Consider the following 25,609-nt stretch of genomic DNA (forward strand, 5'->3'; position numbering starts at 1 on the left):
CTAACATACAATTTAACCATAAATATTCAGTGGATGTGCAATTCATAAATTTATGAAAATAAAATTCACAGTTCTTCTCTACATCTAGGATTCAAGTTTGGCTAACAAAAGCTTTTTTTTTTGTCATTTTCTTTAGAATAGTATTCATTTTAAAATAATACAGAAAATAGGCAGTTTTATCAATCGAAACCTAAAATATCGGAATTTTTACAATGGGAAAAAAAAATTCAGACAAATATATCTATTGCATGTAAACAATAAATATGGATATTGTTAAGTGCATTTTTGTATAATTATTTCAAATGGGGAGATTTCCAAATTGATTTACAGGTGACACGTAGTAGCCTTTTTCCGTATTCTCTTTTTCTTGGTAGCAGCAGGTATTAAAGTTTTAATTTCAACTTGTACCAACATGGTGAATTTCTAGATCTGAAGCAAATCTTGTATGGTGCTAATATTATCCCTTTTCCGTTGTCTAAGATGGTCTCCGTGGATTGTGTTCATAGAGGGACGCCAAAGTGCAATTAATCAGGTAATGCTCAGCTGAGCGAACCCAATCAATTTGATTTCATCGGGAATCTCCGTTCCATCACAACCAGACGCCTGCAACAGAAAATTCCCGCAATAGGTAAACTTGAATACTTTTAAAAAACAGAAAAACTAGATACATTTCGCACAGTCATTATATATATTTGGAACAATAATATTTCATAGTCCACGTTTCAGCAATATATTTTAGTACATTCATTGTATGTTGTGTGTGTGAATACATAAGATAAGGATACGTGAATATAATTGGATAAATTATCAAAAAAACTTTAAGGTTCGTATCCCATGATGATAACAAATGAAAAAAAAAAATTAGTGAAATAACAATTTCCTATTGTCCTATTTTTGAACATAATGCAAGCTAGCTTTAAAGCAACAAAAACATAATATAAGATGGGGATATATTTTTAGATTCAGTAACTCATATCTTTTTTGTATTCTCAGTGTGTTCTCTAATTACAAAACCACACGGTTCTATATCTGTAAAGTGGAAACATATTTAGCAGTGTTGTTCAAGCAGATATACAGGAGGCCCTTGTTGACAATAAAGTCTATAAGTCCTCAATTATTATTTTGCTCTGAGGTTAGGTTGATGATACCAAGACATCAAGAGACTACTGGATTGTATTCAAACCTATAATTGAATTGGCAAGCTCATGTTAATTAACGTTATATGGTGGGATTATAGGATGACATATTTATTACATAGTAAGAGGAATATGAAAATTGTAATCAAGAGATATTTCTGATTAGCACTCAATGAAGACGTGGCCTTGGGTAAGTGTGCATTGGGATTGCAAATTTGATTGAAAGGGATCAATTGTGCTTACTCTGAGGCTTCATGTAGACACACTTACTAAAATAAGTCATGAAAAATTAGCTTTGTGTCTAAAGGAAATACAATATTCTATCCGACTGCCTTATATTATTATTATTATTATACATTAAACATGTCTGTAGCAGACTCCAGTCCATTGTTATTTCACTAACATTTTATTACATTTGTTATCGTCATGGGATACAAATACATTGCTGACAAATGCAATACTCTATTCTGCTTTCTGATATTATTATTATTATTATTATTATTATTATACGTTATAAAATGTCTGAAACTCACTCCAGTTCACTGTTTTTTCACTATCATTTTACCAAATTTTTCATCATCATCGGATACGAATACACTGCTGACTACAGAAATATTGCGCACTCACAATACTTTTCTGGAAACAGAGGTCTTAAATAAACTTCTATTGTTACGCATTTATGTAAAACAGTTTATGAGATTAAAGAATACAGGTCTTCCAACACACTCCCAGAATGCTTTGCAGTGATACCCAAGTCAGCAGTCATATGCAGAAAATGGGGAGTCAAACATCTCCACATTTCAAATGGAAAGATCTCATAACCCCTTGGTTAAGGAGGGAGTAAACGATAGCTACAATACAGCCCCATACACCCTTCCATAGAGCACTATAAAATCTAATTACTCATGAGTCCTTCTAGTTGCATTTGACATCATAGTGGCCAAGCATCATGGAATGTTAGAAGTGTGAATGAAAATTCCAACATGTAACCAAGAGTATTATTTCTTGTTTAACGATACATAATGTTTAAATTAAATAAAATAAAACATTTTTGTTGATCACTTACAAAAAAAGGATTTTTTTAGAAATTATATTTTTGGCTAAATATAGTATTTGTGAAACATATACAAAACAGCTAAAAGTAAAAACTCGAATGGGTTCTAATAAAACAATACCAATCATATTTTCAGAAGTATTTATATGAGTTATGGAATTTGGTGTTCTAAATCTAAGAAAGGTATTTTTTTAAATAATCACAAGAGAATTCTCTCTCTCTCTCTCTCTCTCTCTCTCTCTATATATATATATATATATATATATATATATATATATATATATATATATATATATATATAAATATATATCTCTATATCTCTATATCTCTATATCTCTATATCTATATATATATATATATATATATATATATATATATAAGAAATGTTTTATTTATCAATAAAACAAATGAAAATATAAAAAAAGCACTCACCAGTTTAAAGGTTAATGTTTTATATGTTATTGGGTCATCTATCATCTTCTGCAAATTAGCAGCAACTGAAAGAGAAAAACAACAGATCCAGAATATTTTAAAATGGAGTTTGAGAAAATTATTAGCAAAAATATTTTTTAATCTGTACCTTTTATTAAAAACGCAGAAATTGTGGGCCACAATAAATACCTATGTCGCTACTGTTATTGCCAATATCCATTAAATATGTTCTTCAGTTTAGTATATGTGATAGTTTCTACTCTTAAAACGCTTGTATGGACATACTTAAAGATTATAGCTTTTTTTAAAACTACCAAATACCAAAACAAGACAATTATACTTTATAGACCTGCAAAGAAACAGTGATTCTGGTGTAATTTCAACATAGAAAGCTAAATCCAAGCCAATGTCATACGGTAAGCAAGAACATTGGGATACCCATTGTACAGCGTTACGGAATTTGATGGCGTTATATAAATAATAAAATAATAATAATAATCTACAGTATAAAAGATATTTATAAAACATATTGTTACTTTAAAAGACAGTTCTGAAAGAACATCCTACACTTAATATGTTTTTTTTGCACATTTTGACATATTTGTTTTGGGGGAGGTGAGAGAAACTCTCTGTATCATAGCCCAACCCTTCCTCTGGTTTTTTTTTTTTTGGTTTTTTTTCAAAACAACCTATGGAGACAACATCAGTTTGCTCCATGCTCTTAAAAAGCATGAAGATAGATTAATTGAAAAAAAAGTATATATTTTTTCAATTATTTATAGAGCACTATAGAAATATAGAATGGGTATATAAAAAAATATAATGAAAAACAAGTTAAGGCACACACAAACAAATAAGGTAACAATGTTGAAGGAGTGGTGTATAAGTATCTACAAGGCAAATAGCAATAAACATAAAAAAAGGAGAATCAATCATGGGTCACTGCCCAAGCATGAAACTGCTTTCTGTTTCCCCATACTACAAAGAGAAAAAAAAAGATTATCGATGACATCCTAGCAATATTCTGGTCGAAGCTTACAGTTGCTGCATACCTACATGAAACACAGCGTCTCTCGTCAATAAATATGCATCATATATAACAAGACAGAACATATTTTCCTGTTCCATAGATTTTAAGAAAGATCTTTTCAAGCAAAATACAGGCTAATGTTAATCTTTTCAATAAACACATCTAATAGCATTTTTCTTATTCAAAAATAATTAAAAAGGAACTAAAGTATCACCTGGCTCCGTCAGTTGTTCCCTGCTACCTATAGTTCATCTAGTCAATCCTTTGGGAAACAATGCATGCCTTTATGCTCTGAAAACAGGAGGATGCTTCATTTGGTGAGATGTTGAATGATAACAAAAAAAATCCAATACAGATACAGCATTCAAATAACAACAAAGTATAGTAAAAGTGCAAAGAAAATTCAGTATCAGAGACTTCTAAGAAATGTTGTGACAATCACAATATTTTTTTATTTATTATTTTTTTAATAAGCGCGGTTTTCTCAAAGTCTAATATAATTTTATTGAATTCTGTCCCCACTATCGAAAAAAAGGAAAGGAAAATTACAGGAACAAGTCTATCAAAGTCCTCAGACAGACGTAATTATTGAATCCTGTCTCCACAAAAAAAGGACAAACAAGTACAGGGATAAGAATGTCAATATTGCAGAGTGCAATCTATCACATTTATACTATATATCGATAAAAAAAATATATATAAAAATACAAGAAAAGACAAAAGGAGAAAGAAAAAAGGAAAAGGGAGGGTGTCTGATCTGAGGCGATTCTGAATTTGTTCTAAATATAAAAATGGACATGGTTGATTAAAAAAACAAATACAGAGAATAAAGGGGGGAAAGTAAAAAAATATATAAATTAATTAAAAAAAATTCAAAAAAGGAAAATAACATACAAAAAAGAAAAAGAAGGAACGTTGAAAAATGTACATGGGCCCGACAGGAGATCCGAAAGAACCACCATCTAACAAGGCAAAAAAATGGATAAACAGTTTCAAGAATATTCTTAGATAAGACAAAAGTTATCTTTTATGGTATGAGACAAACTACTTTAAACGGAAAGTCAAATATTAGTCTTTGTTTTTACTTTGAAAAGTTCTACGTACCATTTCAGAAAAAAAATTGTAGATCAGAAGACATAGCATCAAGGTTCCTATGAAGTGAGGATCTCACTTTGTGAGTATGGTCACTCAAAACAAGGGCATAGCCAACATGCATAACAAGTTCCATTTCCAATCCCAAATGAGTCCAGCATTGAATGCGGAACCATACCCATGCCTGTTTGAAAAGGGGTGAGCAAGAATCTATAGTATATAGTGTTTCTCTTAAAAATACCTTTGAAATAAAAATATTTTTTTTTTCTTTAAGGTGAAGTTCACTTCCAATTTCTTTTTATATTGTTTTATATTTCACATTTTAACATCTACTGATAAATACAGTCCATTATTGTGTTTCTCATTTCCATGATCCCGATCTTAGTTTTATATAGAAATTTTGCATTCCAAAGCTGTTAAAGCTCGGCATCGAACAAAAAATCAAAAAAACAAAAAAAAAAACCTGCATATTGAACAACATCCCCTGCAGAGATGATGTTCTTGTATTCTGATTGCCGTAATTTCTGCAATGTGAGTAATTTCTTTTCGGAACAAACTGTTCTATTTGATTGTTAGTGCTATAATACCAGTACAATGACTTCTCACCCCCATCCCCCTTAAACCACAGCACTAAATAAACAGAGCTCCTGTTTATACAGAAGGCAATCTACTGTAAAATATTTGGCAAATGAAATGTAGCTATACAAGCTTAAAAATAAAATGTGTGTACTGAAATATAATAATTTGTTTTGTTTACTAATCTAATAATTAGACACTCCATTATGACTTCAGAATATACTGCTGAGTACAAATTCATATGTATTTTGTGATACGATAATTGAACCATTCAAGTGTATTAAAGTCAATTTAAGCCTTGATGTAGATCTCATTCAAAGAAAAACACAAATATTAATTACAGCAAAAGTATTAAGATTGAGAGTCAGTCTTCACAATTGTAAGTAGTTGCCTCACGATCAGCATTATTTATGCTTTTTCTTTTATACCTCAGTGTGTGTTCCTGCGTACGTGCATGTGTAAGACAATAAATGACCCATTCTTTTAGTTAACACACCAACATAAATAGTGAATTTATAAAATGTGTAGAGATACTCCCATTTGAATTTGTTGCACTTTCAGTATATTCCCATGGTTTACATTGCAAACAGTTAGTATGGATGTGGCAGCCAATCAAGTTTCTCCAATAACATTCTATGGTGCTATTCTAAGTGCTAATGTTATCCAACAGATCTCTGCACAGCAGGGCTTTATGTAGAGAGAAATGTTTTGGGATAGTGTAGTTCAGTTACCAGCTTTTCAGCTATTAAAGCTTCCAGCTAAACTATGACTCCTAGAAAACATTGTTGTGTTTCATAGTGACACAAATAACTGTGCTATTGGAGAAATACTACAGTTAGGGAGTCATAGAAATTGAACTGTGACATCATAATTGCAGTATAATAACCAGCCATAATGGAAGTATTTTTCAATGGGGGGCAGAGGACTTGCAATTACAATGAAAAATGCTACATAAGATGTGTTATTATACATTTAATTATTACATATTAAATAGGCTAAAAAGAGACGTGTCCATTATGTTCAGCCTTCCTCACATCTGGTTTTTGCTGTTGATCCAAAATAAGGCAAAAAACCCAGTTTGAAGCACTTCCGATTTTGCAATAAACTAGGAAACAATTCCTTTTTGACCCCAGAATGGCAGTAAGATTTATCCGTGGATTAAGACGCTATTACCCCACAACATAAAAATTATACCCCTGAATATGATGTTTTCGCAAGTGTGCATCCAGTTGCTGTTTAAACATCAGTACAGACTCTGATAAAACCACTTCTTCAGGCATATAATTCCTTATTGTTCTTACTGTAAAAAAAACTTTTCTATGCTAAATCTCCTTTCTTCCAGTCTAAACATGTGACCTACATAAGAAGTGTTATTATACATACAGAGCAAAATACTACAGCTAATTATTTAGGCTAAAAGCTATACAAGGCAGTCAGGGTGAGAATTCAAGGTGAATTCAAAGTAAATTTCAAATGTAAAGTCAAATAGCTGAACCGGAAAATTCACCTCAAAAAAAGTCAGCTATGCTTTCTAATCAGCTCCTCTGGCCCTAAATTTGAAATTACCTTTTATTTCACTTGGATTTCACAGTTTTGTAAATAACCCTGATAAAAGTTGAGTTGGTATCTGGAGCATTCCTTTAGAATACATGGTTACATTTGGAAAACAGGGACTTCTTTGAATTTATATAGTGGAAAACATTGGGTGAGAAAGAATATCTCATATAATGTCCAAGTCAATGTTTCTCAATACTGTCATCAAAGACCATTACCTATCTAGTTTTAATGATACACCAAAGGATTATAACTGCACATACATGCACTCTTTTAAAGGTAGCAACTAAAATTACTGGCTGTCGTGAATGTTGAGGTTCGGATGCTCCTGGGGATAAAATATCACTAATGGCATCATGCTTTCTGCTAGTTATACAGTAAACCTGAAGATTGTCTTTTATAGGCGGGCACTTTTAACCGTATACCACAGCATGTATTTAAATTTATCATACGTTTACTACAGGAGTTCGATAGCGAAACTAATATCATAATTATGCTTTTGTTTTTAAATGGAGCTGCTAAATACTGATTGGTCGAATACTGGTCAGGAATGAAGAACGGAACGTCTGCTGCTGGATAAGTAAGCTGTGATCACATAGTGGAACATAGTCCAACTACTGGCATAACAAGTGACAGATATAAAATAATTAATAAAATAAAAACACAATAACGTCTGAAGTTAAAGTGTATATAGTTGTTTTATCTTTTATTTTTTTTATAATGAAACTAAATTACCCATTAATGTCTCTTAATATGTGTTTGTAAAATATGAAGCAGGATTAAAGAAAATGGAATTAATCTTTGTACTTTAGCTAAGCTATCAGGAATAGAGGTTGACATTTAAAGATAACGGCTTGAAAGCCCAAGTTTCATTATGAAAATAGGGATTACATCATCTTAGATATCACACTTTTACTTATAAGTTAGTACAAAGGGTTTTCTGTTGCACACAGTACAATTTAGCTTATGTTAACAAATACAAAAAGAAAAGTCCTGCGCTCACTCCCATCACTCCTGGGCGGCAGCAACAACCACAGTACACATCAGCTCCAATATATATAGTAAAAACCAAAGGAAAAAAGTTACCTGCGCTCTCTCCTTAATCCCTATGTATATTTAAACAAATGGAGGTAATTTAGTTACTCCAATGGCCACTGGAGGAATTGCCCGCCTGCCAACGTTAAGGCAGACCCCCCTATTTTTTCCCCATATTTGTGGCTTGCTATCCTGCCCTCCAGAAAAATGATCTTAGTGTTTATAAACTGCTGTAAATATATTTTTCCCCAAGTGCCATTATGGATGAGCCTCCATTGCTGCATGCATACATTGTATTACTTTTTGAATTGTATAATGCTTCCCTATTTTTGAAAATGCTCACGGATTTACTTGCTTTTAGTATAGCACAGACAACTAAAAAGAAATGTAAGTGGTCAAAAAAGGTACAGGCGTGTCTTAACGAGTGTGTGTAACGGGTCTGCCAAAGTGCTAGACTATTATCGGAAATGTTAGGTCAAAGTGACTTAATAACTAATTTCAGTTGAACGCTATAATGCTATTGGTATTCATGCTGCGAATCTCTGTTACACTGATAGATCTGAAATTCATGAGATTTGTGACCGAAAGATTGAGAATAGTTTTTTTTCATAAAGAGAGTCTATTGGGAGCAACGATCCACCCTCAAAATAATTACCTATAACTGTACTTGCATATATCTTTTATTGATCTTGTTAGGTTGCATTACAATAAGATATGGATTTTATGGTTTATATCTATGAAAATACTAATATCCTTAGTTCAGAGTGGGCCAAATATAACAAAAATTATCTACCATACATTTAGCAAACATGTGAAGTTCTGGAAACTAACCCCAAAACAAACAAACAAAGCACAACAGCAAAAATAAACTTCCAAAACTTTTCCATGATTCCAGAGCAGTTTAAACATTATAGGCAAGATGTAGAAAGAAGATACGATTCTTTTAGAATCCCTAAACCAAATCTATAGGTTTTTTTTTTCAGTATCTGCATATTCAAATCACTTGGCACTAGTTGTGAGGATGTAATCTGTGTTGCATACACAAAAGTGCATTTAGGTTATTATCTTTTGCAATGGTTATGGGTATAAAGAGAGTGCCTTTTTCCAAGTTCCAGATTAGCTGTAGCCAACATTTTCTGAGCTTAGGCCATACTTTAAAATAAGCAATCTGGAATACATAAAAATAATGATGATAGTAATAATTACCCAGGCTTCTAATCCAAATGCTCCTCTATTTTTATCTATTCAGCTTTCATTGTTCTTTATCTGCTGAATACTGACTGGGATCTTACTTCCTATAGATGTTTGTTCAAATTAAAAACAATTGACCAGTCATAATACACATTGACCTTTCCCTCTCATACTCATGTACTGCTTAAAGAGCTCTCTAGATTGAGTCATCCTTCAATAGCATAAACCAGATCAAGGGTAGTCAAACTTTGGCACTTCAGATCTTGTGGACTTCATCTCCCATAATGCTCTTACAGCCATAATGCTGCCAAGCAGAGGCTCATTATCTACCTGTGGACATCACAGTGGTGGTAACTAAGTCCCAACACAATTTTTAAGTTGCACCATTTGGAAAGATAGTCACCAGTGTGATCTCCATGAATTATTTAGTTGATGAGCCTAAGTACAATATTTCAGGGAATTCTTAGTGCACCTATAAATGATCCAGAATGTTAATTGTTTGATACTATACCAAATATGGGAATCCTACAATTCTAGCAGGATAGGTAGTCCTTAGTTGGGCACAATTTCAATATCAGTTTTCAGAATATCTAGAAGTGGATTATACGAATGATTTCCAGAATATTTTACAAGCAATGCTATAACAAACAATCTATTTTCAAAAGCAGGTTTAGTTGAACCACCATATGCTATACAGATTCTAAGAAGGAACCAGTTGATTATAGTAATACACTTTTTACACTGTAAGCTGTTTTAGTGCTGCTGCTCATTTCATAGTATGCCTTGTATGGTATACCTTCTCTCAACTCATGCCCTGCACTCATTTTTCTGCTCCCTCTCTCCTACCCACAATTGAACTCATCCTAGACCCCATGCAGCAGGAAACACTCTTGATCTCGCCTTCACCAAGCTCTGTACCATCTCTAATCTCTCCAATATTACTTTTCCTCTATTTGACCACTATCTGCTGACTTTTGACATCACCACACCCAAAACCCAACTGATATCACCCTCAGGACATCAATATCACAGAAAACTCCAATGTCTTGACCTGGAGCGCTTCTCCACTAACCTCCAAACTCTTTGTTTACCTATCTCAAACCTTACCTGCTACCTTCTACAATTCCACCCTCTACTCTCATCTAGACATCATTGTACCTCCTATACTTAAACGCAGCAAGCATCCCCAACTACAACTTTGGCACACTAAGCTGACTCAATGCCTCAAAAAAGGCTCCAGAACTGCTGAACGCTGCTGGAGAAAGTCTCACTTCTCACCTGACTTTCTCCACTATAAATTTATGCTGCGTTCTTACAGCTTGGCTCTTTCTTCTGCAAAAGAAAATTACTTTAATACCCTCATAACCACACTCTCCCATGAACCCAAACAACTATTTCACACTTTTAACTCTCTTCTTCGTCCTGTTGCCCCTCCTCCTCCTACCGACTTAACCGCCCAAACTTTGCAATTCACTTCACTGACAAGATCTCTACAATCAGGGAAGAGATCTCTCATCTTTCTCCTTCCCCATACAATTCTTCTACACTCCTTCCACTGTTCTATGTTCATTCGCACCCGCTACAGTGAAAGAGGATTCTGATCTATTCCAGTCCTCCCGCCCCACCACCTGCTCCCTTGATCCTATTCCCTCGTAGCTCATCCGTGCTCTGTCTCCTTTTCTTGCTTTGCCTATCACTAAAATTCTCAAACTCTCCCTCTCATCTGGCATATTTCCATTACCCTTCAAACATGCGACTGTAACCCCGATTCTAAAAAAGCCCAACCTTGACCCTAACTCCCCGTCCAACTACCATCCTATCTCGCTACTGCTTTTTGCGTCCAAGATCCTTGAAAGACTTGTGTATGTGAGATTGACAGACTTCCTCAAGTCCGATTCTCTGCTCGACCCACTTCAGTCTGGTTTCCACGCTCAGCTATGACTAAAGTATCAAATGATCTACTCGTTGCAAAATCTCATGGTCACTACTCTATCCTAATTCTCCTTGATCTTTCCACTGCTTTTGATACTGTTGGTCATCAACAGCGTCTTCTCATCCTCTGTAATCTCGGTCTACAAGATATTGCTCTCTCCTGGCACTCCTTCTCACCCAGCGGTCTTTTAGTGTTCCTTTCTCTGACTCTGCCTCTTCCTCCCAACCTTTCTCTTTTGGTGTCCCCCAAGGTTCAGTCCTTGGTCCCCTACTGTTCTCAATCTACACTGCCTCCATTGGTAAACTCATCAGCTCCTTTGGCTTCCGATATCACTTCTATGCAGATGACATGCAAATCTATCTGTCCTCCCCTGATCTCTCCCTGCCCCTCTTGACTAGTGTCTCTGACTGCCTCTCTGCTATTTCTAACTGGATGGCTGCCCACTTCCCTAAACTCAACTTGTCCAAAATAGAACTTCTGGTCTTTCCTCCCTCAAGTGTTGCTACTCCTGTCTCTGTCTCCCTCCATGTTATTGGTGCTCCACCATGCAGGATTGCCTAGGTGTTCTCTTTGACTCCGACCTCTCCTTCACCCCTCATGTAAAAATCCTGCTGCTTCCATCACAAAAACATTGTGTGCATCCGCCGCTACTTAACGTCAGATGCGGCTGAGGTGCTAGTCCATGCCACTGTCCTCTCTCGCCTTGACTACTGCAATCCACTTCTCAGTGTTCTTACGTGCTCCCAACTTGCCCCATTGCAGTCTATAATGAATGCGGGGGCAAGGATCATCTTCTTGTCCGCCCACACCTCCCATGAATCACCCCTCTGTCAGTCCCTGCATTGGCTTCCCATAAGATATAGTGCTCAATATAAAATTCTGGCTCTTGCTTTCAAATATCTACATAATGCTACTCCCACCTATCTATACTCCCTAATACACAAGTATGTCCTATCTAGGCCCCTACGCTCTGCCAAAGACCTGCGTCTATCCCCTGTTCGTACTCCCACCTCTGATGCTCGCATTCACAATTTCTCTAGGGCTGCACCGTTTCTGTGGAACTCCCTTCCCTTTTCTGTTAGATGCTCACCCAGTATTGACTCCTTCAAAAAATCATTAAAAAGTCACTTTTTCAGAAAGCATATCAATTAAACTGTTAATGGCTCAAAAAAAACACACACTAAGTCTTAATTGAGTACTATTCTACCAATCTACTTCCCTAATACGTCCCTTACCTTTTGTGTCACTTTACTCCACTCCCTCTAGCATGTAAGCTCATTGAGCAGGGCCCGTAACCCCTCTGTTTCTGTGCATCAAACTGGTCTGGTTACAATTGCATGTTAGTCCACCCATTGTAAAGCGCTACAAAATTTGTTGGCGCTATATAAATATAATAATATGGCTTTCTTTGTAGTTTCAGTGGGTTTGAGTAATGTGGAACTATACATTGTCATGTTATTGTGAGTTCAGTTTACTCTCTCAATACTGAGAATATGTTCATCTTTCTTAGAAGAGCAGGAACATTTTTTTAATTCTTTTTTTTATATTAGCATTGTTCAATATATTTCATAGCTTTTTCCATTATCTTGTCAAGTGTTTTGAGTGCAGTCTACTAATTGTGTATATAATGTATTAATAGTCCTAAATTCAATGACCCATTATTGGCTGCCAATAAGCTGTTAATAATGTTGATGTGATTAAAATCTCACCGTTCCAATACTTCTCAAGATGACTTTTACTGTTATTAGAACAATGAAACAGACTCTATACATAAAGTCACGCATGCACATTTTGGTTTTTAAATTGCTGCCAGGGAGGGGATATCAACACCTCAGAGGACTTGATTAAAATGCTTTTCTAGCAAATTACCAGTATCCCAAAATATTTTTAATTGTCAGCATAAGAGCTGAATGAGCACCACAAACATCTTTCCTAACTCAATGACATATGTAAGCAATGTATACTAACAATTTCTTGTTAATCAAATAAAAGTACATTTAATCACTGCAATGAATATATAACTAGTATAATTAATAAAATAATAACTATACTGCACAATATGTTAAATGCATGTTTAGACATACCAAAGAAACACATACAATTCAATGTCCAAATGGTACATACTTTTGGAATCAAAATTATTCAAACTCCATTGAAAATCAGGTTTATTGTCAAAATTTACAGACTGTTTTACTCAACTGTTTGCAATTAACAAATCAAACAAAAGTAATTGAAATATCTCAACACAACAAATGATTGAAGTTGTTTCCCAAAATTCAACTGAAAATGCAACTTATAATAACTTCTCTAGTCTCAAAATTATTTAACCACCTGAATAGAATTCCTTACATCAGCATAAATATGCAAAACACGTGTTGTTTCAAGCAACTAATCAAGGACCTTATTAGTTGTACCAGGTATGCTTAAACTAGAATATTTGAAATACCTGAACTGGCTAGTAGTTTGTTGAGTGTCATGTTTGACTGCATGTTAGAAATATGGCTAAGTCAAAAGAACGGTCCAAAAAATTAAGAGAAGATATCATCGCCCTTCATGAACAAGGAACAGGATACAAAAAGACAGTGAAGTCAGTGAATGTTGCTAGAAACAATGTTGGAAGCACAGTTTGCAAGTTCAAAGTTGAAGCAACAGTGGTTACACTACCTGGACGGGGCAGATAAAGGAAGCTATCAATGACAGCAACCAGATTTTGAGAAGGCAGCTTGTAAAAAGCCCTCAAGTGACTGCAAAAGACCCGCAGCAAGACTTGGTGGCAACAGGCACTGAGGTTTCAGTGAGCACAGTAAGGCACATACTAAACGCAGACGGTTTACATGCCAGAACTCCAAGATGTACATCACTACTGACCCAAAAGCACAAGAAAAGTCATCTCCAATATGCCCAGAATCATATAAATAAGCCACAGAAGTTTTGAAGCAAAACTGGAGCTTTTTAGTCCAATGGATCACCGGTTTGCCTTAAAGGAAGAAGAATGAAGCATACGCTGAAAAGAACACTCTGCCTACAGATAAGCATGGTGGTGGCTCGATGATGCTCTAGGGCTGCTTTGCATCCTCCGGCATTGAAAATCTGCAACGTGTTGAAGGCAAGATGGATTAATTGAAGTATCAGGAAATACTATGAGAACAAAACAATGATCCCAAGCATACCTCAAATTCCACCAAGGTTGCAGGGGAAGTCCTGGTAGATTCTACAGTGGCCATCACAGTAACGGACTTAAACCCCAAAGAAAATCTCTGGTGGGATTTGAAGAAGGCGGTTCAGCACACAACCCAAGAATTTTACAGAACTGAAGGGAAATGATCATGAGCAATGGGCTAAGATTCCTCAAGAACGTTACCAGAAGCTGGTATCTCAGAAAAATTGAGAATAAAGTCAGTGCTAATGTATAATAAGAAGAAAAAGGCAGCAATCCCAAGCAAGGACTCCCTCACGTTTCTTTGGAGTAAATTAACAGATAGCTGACAAACAGAAGAATGGGACTGCGCCAATAAACAAGGTAAATAAATAAAAGTCCTAGTTAGGGTAGTGGTAGTTGAAACCAAGTCCAATACAGTGGAACTTGGGTCCTAGCTGGTCTCAGAAGTTGTAAGGTTCCGCTCCTCACATTATTCAAATATATAGGAGAGGGCGATGAGTGACGAGAAGGATGATGGTGCGGGATGTTCCAAGAGGTGTCAAATATAAATGAAGAAGTCTTACATTTAGTAGAGCTTAATCTGGTAGCTTGCAGCGGTAAAATCCCCGCTTATAGGATATGTGAGTTTCCTCTTCGGTGCAGTGACAGACTGACAGACAGCCAAGGGGGAGCTAAAAATGGAAACAGTAATGGTGCAGTATGTTCCACAGTGGATAAAAGATGATAAAATATAGTAAATACACTCACATTTGATAGAGCTTATACTAGCTCTAGTGTGGTAGGCATGCAGCGGTATGATCCCCGCGTCTGGGATATATGATGAGTGATCTTGAAGATGGTAACAGGAGCTCAGAGGGAAGATAATAAAACAGCAATAATGCTCTCAATAAAATATTACTGGTATATAAAATATAAGAAAATATACTCACAATGTATAGGGCAGGCTAACTGCTCTATGACAAGGGCATAGGTGGTATGATCCCCACCTAGGATTCTTTGGAGTATAGGAGAAAAATAAAATAAAGTAAAAAGCCAGGTAGTTGTAAAAAATACAAAATGTAAATAAAAGATGATGGTACAAAAGAATAAAAAGGACCAAAATCTATTTATTAAACAATATTTAAAAGCAGTACAATATAGATTTTTTTATAGAGCTTTTTTAAAATTTGTTCAATGCGAACAGCTGAAAGTTTGTAAATTTTCAATTAATTTTGATTACAACTGTAACACACACCTGTCACCAGCTAGAAACATCATTGCACTTGGTTCTTAGTAACCTGTGATGTAACGGATGCCGCAAAGGTATCAATTTTTTTCTGTCATTAACTTTGAAATATTGGTCTGACACTCTCAACATTTTGAGATAAATGATGAAATCACAGTTTTGGTCTGCTTTTAAGATGATAAACTTTCAGATTTTTGCTGGGTTAAAAAAGAAAAAAAAAATGATAAGTACTGTGCAATACTGGCCAAAAGTAAAAAATGTTATCAATCACTTGGACTGTAATATAGGCCAATATGACTTACAAGGCATGATCTTTTATATTTTTAACTCTTGATGATGCTGGTTTATACTAGGGACAATTCAGTACATTCTGATGTACAGGTGACATAGCACCCTTAATCCAACACACGGTCTTGGCTCACTGAAATTAGGTGCTACAATTTCTACTGAATGTCTGAGTATTAAACTTGTTTTTGTAAGATTTAACATGCATTGCACAGTCTGATTAAACTGAACGTGTTAAGTAAAGATGAGTTTGATTGCCTCCTTAAATGATATTGTGCTACAGGTCTTCTGAGGCAAAACAGATTTGTTATGAAGTACACAAAATGTTCTAGCTCCGGAAATATATTTTGTTTTGTTTATTTAGAGTTTGAGAATGAGTTCTGTTGCTGTTTTGGGTATTCTAAGTGCCCCATATATCAAACTATGTTACAGAGACCTGAACGTTCTTCTTCATTTTCATTTTGACATAGCAAAAATAAAACTATAATCTTTCAGCTCACTCTGCTCTCTATTATTTTAATAACTAATGCATGACTTCTCTTTATACCAGATTTGAATATGACATTTAAATAGTTACAAATCTTGTTCAAAGATAATTATTCACATGGGATAGCCGTTCCCTAGTTATTTTTATGATTTTTAAGATGAATATGTATTCCTAAGACATAGCATATTGGCAGTCAAGAATCAGAGAATATATTACTTTTTACTGACAAGGATTGTGTTGGGCGTAAAACAGTAATCGAGATTTTTTGGAATAATGTACATAGTAATCACTAAAGTCCCAGAAAAGTTCTTCCAAGGCCAAAGCTTGTGGGTTACAATTGTACCATCCTATCTGTGCTCAGAGCATGCGATCAATGACTATGAAGCACAAGAGGACAAAGTGAAGTATAACAGACATTATAGGCATTATATGTCACCAACTTTACACTTTTACTACACAGATGTTAATAAAGCTTTACATGAGACTGTATTTGCGTGCTTGCTGTACAACATTGATACACTATAAGGAAATTACAGTTCTCTAATAAATAACTATCAGATGAATCGGTTATACATAGTTAGGCAGACAGGTATTAGTTGAGAAATCCCTATAATTTCTTTGTGTGACTGTAGAAGGATCAGTGCCTAGAGAATTACACATTTGTACAGTTATTTCTAAGGATATAGTGTTGAAAAGTAAATTAAAATTCAAGGCCACAATACCCTAAAAAAGAGAAGTACCCCTAATCCAGTAGTAAGACCAACTCCGTTATGCTGCTCCACTCTGTCCCCGGGAGATCATCCCAATCCAATGCAGTCACCATGCTGCACTGATAAAATGTTTCTGATAGAGAAGTATTGAAACTAATGCTGCACTGTGAGAAGCCATCACATATGCTTTGAAAGAGCATTTAAGCGAATGAGGAAGAGTACCCCTCCCCCACAGGTGATCCAGAAGGAGGCTTATAATGGTGCAGATTTCTTTTGAAAGCATCACTTTTGCAAATTAAGAAAGAAAGGACCTTTTAAAGGGAAACTCTAGTGCCCCCCATGCATGTGGACCCCCCCCACCCCCCCCCCACAAGTAGTGATGAAAGTTAAAAATCCATTTTGTCACTTTCCTGAACCCAGCGCAGATGTCCCTCGGAACTGGGTCAGGCTCTCCTTCTTCGCTGACCTCAATCGGCGGGGCAACATAATGTGCATGCGCGCCGAGTGCCATGCTCGCATTAGGACTACTCCATACAAAAGTATTGTATCAATGCTTTCCTATGGGATTTTCACTGGCGTTGGATGTCATCATGCAGAGCGTGAGGACGTCCAGCATCAGTTAGGCGGCCATAAGTAGGCAGCCACTAGATTTGCAGTTATTAATAACTGCAATAATTACAATTGTGGGGTAAAACTGACAGGGACAGTGCACCCAGACCATTTCTATGAGATGAAGTGGACTGGGTGCCTATAGCGTCCCTTTAATGCATTTTAGCATTAGGGTTTTGCAGTATTACTTTTAAAAAAGAAAAAGATTTGTGTGTTAAATCCACCCTGGAAAGACTCCTTAATAATGATTATGTTCAGCTGTAAAATGTCTAATGTATATGTTGGAAATAGAAGAAAGTGATCTATAGAACCCCGCAAGGGGAATCTACCATCGGGAGAGCTCCACTGGTATAAGAAATGAGGCCCTACCTTTAATCAATCTAAGGATAAAAAGATATATGCAAACAAAAGGTTTATAACTTGAAAAAAGGGGACATCTACTACACGGTGCCCTGGGGATCTATTAACTAGAGTACTAAATGGCATCTAAGTTCCAGTTCCTCAAGTGTCCGAGTGATGGGAAGGAAGTGTAAACAAGGTTAGGGAGAGAGAAAAGGCACAGGGTCCACAGAGAACAAGGGACCAGATAATCTGGTCTAAATGCAGATGAAAAGCCTCAAGGAAAAAAATCTCTCAATTCACCCTAATTCTAAGTAAATAAAGAAACACCTACAAATCAATAACCATAGTGGTAACAAAAATAAATATAAAAATGTGCTACCAAGTGCAGTGATTATAGAAAAAGAAAATGTTCAACACGCATTTCAGCGTGTTCAAAACACTGTCATCAGGAGCCTCGACTTATATCCGGGCTCCTGACCTGCAATCTGTTCACTTTATTTCTCCATTTTGTGCTAATGTATATGTTATACTTTACATATAATCTATGCACATTTTATAGCACAAAAAAATGTATTAAGAAATAAACTAAAAATGGACATCTCTTTTTACACATTAGGTTATTGACCTTCAAATATAACATCCATAAAAGCAATATGAACCAAACGGCTCCAGACCGTGTTAAACAAAGACAGGTGATATTTAAAGATGCCTGAAGTTCTTTCAAACATCTACAGATCACTACTCCAACCATGTCACAGCTGGAAAAAAGATAGCTCCTTTACTTCCAGCACACTTACTTGGGTGAAACTGTCAATCTCCGAGGCCACCTCTGGTGAACTCCAATTTATCATTCTGAAATGTGTGTATATTGGGAATTGCACATCACGGTTTGCACACTGTGAGCAAATATAATGTGATAATGGTTCTTTAGGGAATGTTTTGGCAAGAGAGGCTATTCGGCTATTGTTGAACTATAATTTACAGATTTTTCTTAAGGTGTTATAGTAGCATTTAAAATTTAATAAATTGGAATGAACAGAAGCAGGAATTCTGTGTTATGACAATTACGTACAGGCCATTAGAGACAGCCCACTTAAATCATTAATGCAGAAGCCCCCATTTACTGACTTAGAAATGATTTCTAAATATATATATTTTTTTAATAATCAAAACTTATGTAGGTTGCTTTTTGTTTTATTTATAATTTGTATTTGGTTTAATTCATACCAAAAAAAAAAAAAAATCAATAAACTTCCTGTAAAAGAACATTTTTGTTCATTTTTAAATTATTAAATTATTTTATGAATATTTAATTTAAACATTTGGAATACACTTTTCTTGGTAAAGTATTGTGTCTGTTCTCAATGACGAGATTCAAATGAGAGGGTTACAGTCATGTATAGAAATGAACTACTTGCATGTGCTCTGGGTCAGTAAAGGGAGGAACAGGAGGGGGTCGCAGGTGGGGAGGGCTTTACTTGTAAAAAAAATGTCAATATAAAAACAGACAGAGACGAGGAAGGCAGGGAGAGATTGCGGGGACTCTGTAGCGTTGCCTACAAGGGAGAAGCTACTTTTATCTGTCACCAGAGCGCAGTCTGCACTGAAAGCAGGCGTCATCTTTGCACAGAACTGACATTAGGCAGGCTGGAACAAAGTTCTAAAAGCAGAAGTGGCCATCATGGTTGCAGTAAGCTTTTACGTGTTTAGTGAATAGGTGTCTCCAGGTAAAATACTAAAGTGTTAATTGTTGGGAATTCAAAGTCAATTCAAAGTGAATTTCAAATTTTAGTGAAAATAGAAGGATTTGAAAAATCCTGCAAACTCACACTTTAGACAATAGTTTGCACTCCATATATTGTGAACTACATCTCCCATGATGCATGCAAGCATTATGGCTGTAAGATGATTATGGTAAATGTAGTCCACAGCAGCTAGAGTGCCAAATGTTGCTACCCCTGCTTCATACAATAACTCTGCTTGCTCATGTCATGTGGGCTAAAAAATACATAGCTAAAATCTCCCTTCCTACCACTAGCCATTCTCTTAAAGGAACACAATAGGGTCAGGAACACAAACATTCCTTACTCTTTAGTGTTAAGACCACCTCCTAGCCCCCCCTGCCCCCACTTGCCTCCCTAAATATAGTAAAATCTTACGTGTATTTAAGTCAGCAGCTGATGCCTCTACCCCTGATCTGCCTGCTTGGCTGACATCATCAGAGGTGAATCTCTGAGCTAATTACAACTTTCCTATAGGATTAACTGAGCTTATCAAGGAGGCAAATCAGGGGCAGAGCTGGCACAAGTCATACACAGCACTGGCCAATCAGTATCTCCTCATAGAGATACATTTAGTCAATGCATCTCTATGAGGAACGTTCATTGTCTTACCAGGGTGGATACACTGAATGGCAGTGCTGCACACTGTGCAGCATTGCCATTGCCCCAGGACGTACCTCTAGTAGCCATCTAAGGAGTGGCCAGTGAAGTTATCACTAGATTGTAATGTAAACACTGCATTTTCTCTGAAAAGACAGTGCTTACTGCAAAAATCCTGAAGGGAATGATTCTACTCACCAGAACAAATTCAATAAGCTTTAGTTGTTCTGGTGACTATAGTGTCCCTGAAAGGTTGCTCCTCTCTCCACAAAGGAGAGTGAGAAATATTAGATCTATTACATACACATTAGTTATCTGTGAACACTGCTACACAAAATTGCTAAGTGTACTGAACTGTGAAAGCTAGGACTCAAGAAAAAAAAAATATGATTCTGTAAATATGCAATTTATATAAATAAATATATAAATAGCAGAAGACCAAAAGAAATACATTGGGAGGTTGATTCATGCCTCCATCTGTTACTAGTCTTCAGGTTTAAGAAATATTCACTTTGCTGAGGTAAATTGCTGAATAGACATGAGATTTCTTAGAGAGGTTAAGCTGTGACAAGACAATGCTGCATCGTGCCCTTTTTGTTTCCAGTCAGGGCTGATTCACAAAGCAAACAAACAAAAGCATGATACGCTATTTTGGTTAAAGAACTTTCTAAAAAATAAATGAGAGAAATAAGTTGGATAGTAATATTTTTTTCATTTCCAAGGTATATAAAACTCAGTAATCAGTATTATCCAGCAATCTGTTTTTATTTAATATGCTGTAGTTGTGTAACAATGTTACAAGTTTGCCTTTAACACTGAATAATGGCAATACTGGCCCAATAGAGGAATATTCAGGCTCAGCAACAGTGTGGGGAATCTCACGGATCCAGCGTTATTCAAATATCCAATGATGCATGTAAAATATATAAATAAACATAGTACAGCGCATCCACACGTGAGGAGGTGGAAGAACACGGTTTATATATTTTTTAAATGTATATTTTCTTTTCATATATATTTTTAAGATCAGTGTCTCCAGAATCCTTACACATTCCAACTTTTTCTCTTTGCCTTTTCCAATAAAATTGGCCTTTCTATGCCATGCTGAGGGTAATGTTGTGTATGCTTCACGTTTCCCCTGTGTATCTTGCCACTTTGAAGTATGTTTTTTATAGTTTTGTATGTACAATAGATGCATCTGCAAGTGTGTATGTACACATTTGCAAATGAATATAATTGGCCACTAACTTCTTCTTTTTTATGTTTTGGTTTTGATTTGATTAAAATATACACTATGAGGACTCATTGCGGTATATGTATGAAGGAATGAACGGAGGATTTGGAACACATATGCGTTCCAGCCGCATACCGCTGACGTCATCACCATTTGCTGAACAAGATCCACCACTTCCTGGTCGGTGGAACGCATGTGCGTTCCTCGAACATGCGCCGGAACTCCTTACAAGACACGCACTTGTCGACCAGGAACAGATGTGAGAAAATGGGCTGATTGGATGAAAGGATTTTGACACCAGCGAGAGGGACTTTTAAATGCAGCTTTTATTCCAGAATGTATGTAGCATCTGATCTGTGTATTACTGTATGTACTACATGACTTTTTACTCCTAAAGAAGTCTAGAATACTAGACGAAACGCGTAGAGTTTATTTTATATATTTAATATTTTGTTTTAGATTTTATGTTTTTTGCCAATTATACCTTTGAAGATCCCTTCCTCTTTTTTCTATGCCACTAAGAACAGGGAACGAAGAGTTATATTGATGGGCTCTTGAACCTCTTGTATATTGTAAGTGCAGCTATTAAAGCGTGTGCATATTTTATATATCAGCGCTGTACGATGTTTATTTATATCTTTTACATGCATCATTGGATATTTGAAAACCGATGGATCCGTGAGATTCTCCACACTGTTGATGAGCCTGAATATTCCTCAATTTTGTGAGTGCAACATTGAAATAAGGAGTTCACTGTGATTAACGTTATTACCCTATGAGTCCTTTCTTTCCTTTCTCTGTCTATATTTTTAGGTATATCTTGTTTTTTTTTGCTTATATTGAGGATTGAGAGGAATCCTTTGTCATACCTAATCCAAGAATTAATTATATTTTTGTATTATACACGACTTGCACCTGGGTGGTCTATACTTACCTGTTTGAATACTGGCCCAATGTAATATTCTTTAGCAGTCACAGGTGCGATTAACTCATTCTGTTCTTCTTTCAAATACCTTTCCTTCCAATTTAATCATCAATGGGACACATTAAAGGGACACTACAGGCACCCAGACCACTTCATCTCATTTTATGAGCGTTAGGTCCCAACATCAGCTGATGTGAGGAACCTAGGTGCTGGAATCAGGTAAGTGAATAAAGGTTTATTTAACCCTCATTGATGGGGAGGGGGGATTTTAGGGACTGAGGAACACATTAGCATTAAAAGGCACTCTCCGGTGCCAGGAAAACATATCTGTTTTCATGGCACTGCAGAATCCTGCAGTGTCCCTCTCCCTCCCACCCCCCATCCAATGCTACTGAAGGAGTTAAAACCCCTTAGTGACTTACCTGAATTCAGCACCAATGTCCCTCAGCGCTGGGGCAGGCTCCGCCCACGCTCCTGACAAATCCCAATAACCGAACACATATCAAACAAACTGTTACAGTGAAACAAATCCAGTACTTTTTTTTTTGTTTTTTTGTTCGGGCCTGACATAAATTTAGGCAGTCAGTTGCAACACCTAGCCACATGATTAATAAAAAATGTAGGTCCAATGAGTGCCTGAATACCCAGAGGGCAGACAAATAAAACATTAAAAATAGGTTGGCAACTGAAATACATGAAACATTTTTTGAGTGTGAGTTTGTTTAGTAAGAAGATTTTTAGACAATTAGAAGATATTCCCCTTTAAACAGGATAGACAATGTTTAAGTTCTATTGTGTACAGAGAATGTATATAAAAGTTTATATTTCTATTTCCTCAACCACATGTATAGGCTCAAATTTGGGCCTGACATACATTTAGACAGTTGCAACACCTAGCCGCATAAATACTAAACAACGTAGGCCTAATGAGTGTATGAATATCATGAGGGCAGACAAAGAAAACATAAAAAGAAGTGTGACAACCGAACTGCACATGATAAAAGTCAATATGGCCAAATCCAGTAAGTAAAAGCATGAACCTAATTGAGGCATCGCTGTAATGCTATGTACGATAGAAATAGGCTGAATTTGCATTAGTAGTTAAATTTGCCATATCCGAATGAACAAACTGACAGTTTTATAGAGGAATAAATAAATAAATAAATAAATAAAATAAAATATGTGAATAGTGTAACGGATCACCTGGCACCCCGACTGGGTACCTCCGTTAATGGATGCTCCTAGCGCTTCCAGAGGACTCCAAGCACTCCACCAGACACCATAAGCACCGCAGGCTGCAGCTTTCTCCCTTCAGAACGAAGCAGGAACAAGCTCTTACAAGAGCTCAGTGATTATAGTAAGGGAATATGCCTAGCATAGCAATCCCTTGTAGCAGATTCCCCCAATAAGAGACAGGACTCAAGTTGAGGGTAAAAATAGAACTCTCTGGCTGCTAGCTTGCAGCCCTTTTTATTAGGTGCTCCCATGAAGGGGAGGGACACACACAGTAACGTACATTAACCAATCACACCATAGTTACATTCCACAAAAAGCCCTCCCCTCTACCTGTAAACTAATTATCTGTACACACAGGAAAATACAATTATCATAGGTAGGGAAAATACAGTTTTTACACAACATTCATAACTCCCAAAATATACATCACATTCGCATAAAAATACATATTCACAATCAATCCATTCAGGAACAACATACTCAAAAATCATACGAATTGGACCAGGGGTTCAAAAGTTAGTACAAATGTGCATTTGACCTTCTGGAAGCATGGTTTTACAGGGCCCTTTATCCTGGAGACAATGGGGGGAAGTAATCTAATTATCCAGGACTAGAGGCTCCATTAACCACATGGTTGCAAAACGACATAAAACACTTTAAAATACATAAAGTCACATTTTACACATAACACACAGACATTTCACATATCCCCAGATAGCTCAGGTCTGAGTGCACATTATTAGGTGAATGGCACTCAGACCAACCGAATACAGTTTAATCGCCATGGAGCCAAAGTCTTTAATCACACGAATAGGCTCCATGGCATAGCTATCTGGGTTACCACAGCTCACACAGGGCAAGTACCAAATGACCCCACTGCATTTAAAGACCCAGAATGAGTGACATACACTCTGGTATGGCCGAATACTGTTTTTAAAGGGCCCAATCTCCCAGGGCCATAGTCCAAAGGCAGCAGGCGGGCAGCCAGGCTTCTCCAATGCAATGTGGCGAGATTGCTCTCGTCACATCTCTCCCCTTTTCCAAACAGACTAACAGGGTATCTGACCTCCTGCCGGTCAGTGCCCTTGTTAGTCCAGCAGCCCACCCACAAAACAGAAACAGCAATACAGCCCACCCACAATAACTGGTTACTACACCTGGGTAGAGGAGAAATTTGTCCATGTCCAGGTGCCTCACCATGGCTGTGTGGGGGACTGGTAGGCTGCCTTGGTGGGTTGCTGAGTGGGCAGAGACCAGCGGTACTCTGCCCTGATGCCAGCACTACCACGGGAGTAGTCTGGTTGAAGCCTGGTTGCTGGAGACCGACTGTCTCCCCTTTAGCTGCACTGCTCTGCTGCTGGAGACCGACTGTCTCCCCTTTAGTTACACAGCTCTGCTGCTGGAGACCGACTGTCTCCCCTTTTGCTAAACAGCCCTGTCGTGGGGGGGCAGGACCGACCATCCCTACCCCCTGTGTGGTAAGTGAAGAGACCACGGTCCCATCTGCACCGGTGGGGGGCTTACAGTCTCCCCCTGGTACATTAAGCTGCCGCTGGGGAGAGGGGTTAACAGGCTCCTCTCCCAATAGAACACTCTGCCGCTGGGGAAAGGAGACTGGGCTCTCTATTCCCTGCACATTACGGATCTGCCGCTGGGGAGAGGTGGTAGCAAGCTCCTCTCCCATACATACTTTCCGCCTTTGTGGAGGGAGACCGACTGTCTCTCCTCCCAATACAGTGCCCTGCTGCTGGGGAAAGGAGACTGGGCTCCCTATTCCCTGCACATCAATGATCCGCTGCTGGGGAGAGGTGGTAGCAAGCTCCTCTCCCATACATACTTTCCGCCTTTGTGGAGGGAGACCGACTGTCTCTCCTCCCAATACAGTGTCCTGCTGCTGGGGGGGGAGGTCGATGCTCTCCACTTTCTGTAACTCCAGCTCTAGTTGGGGATCTGGGCCGGTTGCCCAGCATCCCTGTAGGGCC

At 37.0% G+C, this 25,609-nt stretch overlaps 1 protein-coding gene across 2 annotated transcripts in view; it reads right to left on the reverse strand.

Annotated features, from left to right (window-relative positions):
* Nucleotides 1–221: 221 nt before the first annotated feature.
* The window catches only part of STK39 (serine/threonine kinase 39), a 281,003-nt gene continuing 255,615 nt past the window's right edge, over nt 222–25,609 (reverse strand). For both annotated transcript variants that reach the window (XM_063429695.1, XM_063429696.1), the window contains 2 exons: nt 2,623–2,687; nt 222–603 (listed from right to left, as the gene is read on the reverse strand). In XM_063429695.1, coding sequence (XP_063285765.1) covers nt 529–603; nt 2,623–2,687 — 140 coding nt within the window. In that variant the 3' untranslated portion in view covers nt 222–528. The remainder of the gene's footprint in view (nt 604–2,622; nt 2,688–25,609) is intronic.

The sequence above is a fragment of the Pelobates fuscus genome, chromosome 8 (assembly GCF_036172605.1).
Source record: "Pelobates fuscus isolate aPelFus1 chromosome 8, aPelFus1.pri, whole genome shotgun sequence".
Classification (NCBI taxonomy): domain Eukaryota; kingdom Metazoa; phylum Chordata; class Amphibia; order Anura; family Pelobatidae; genus Pelobates; species Pelobates fuscus.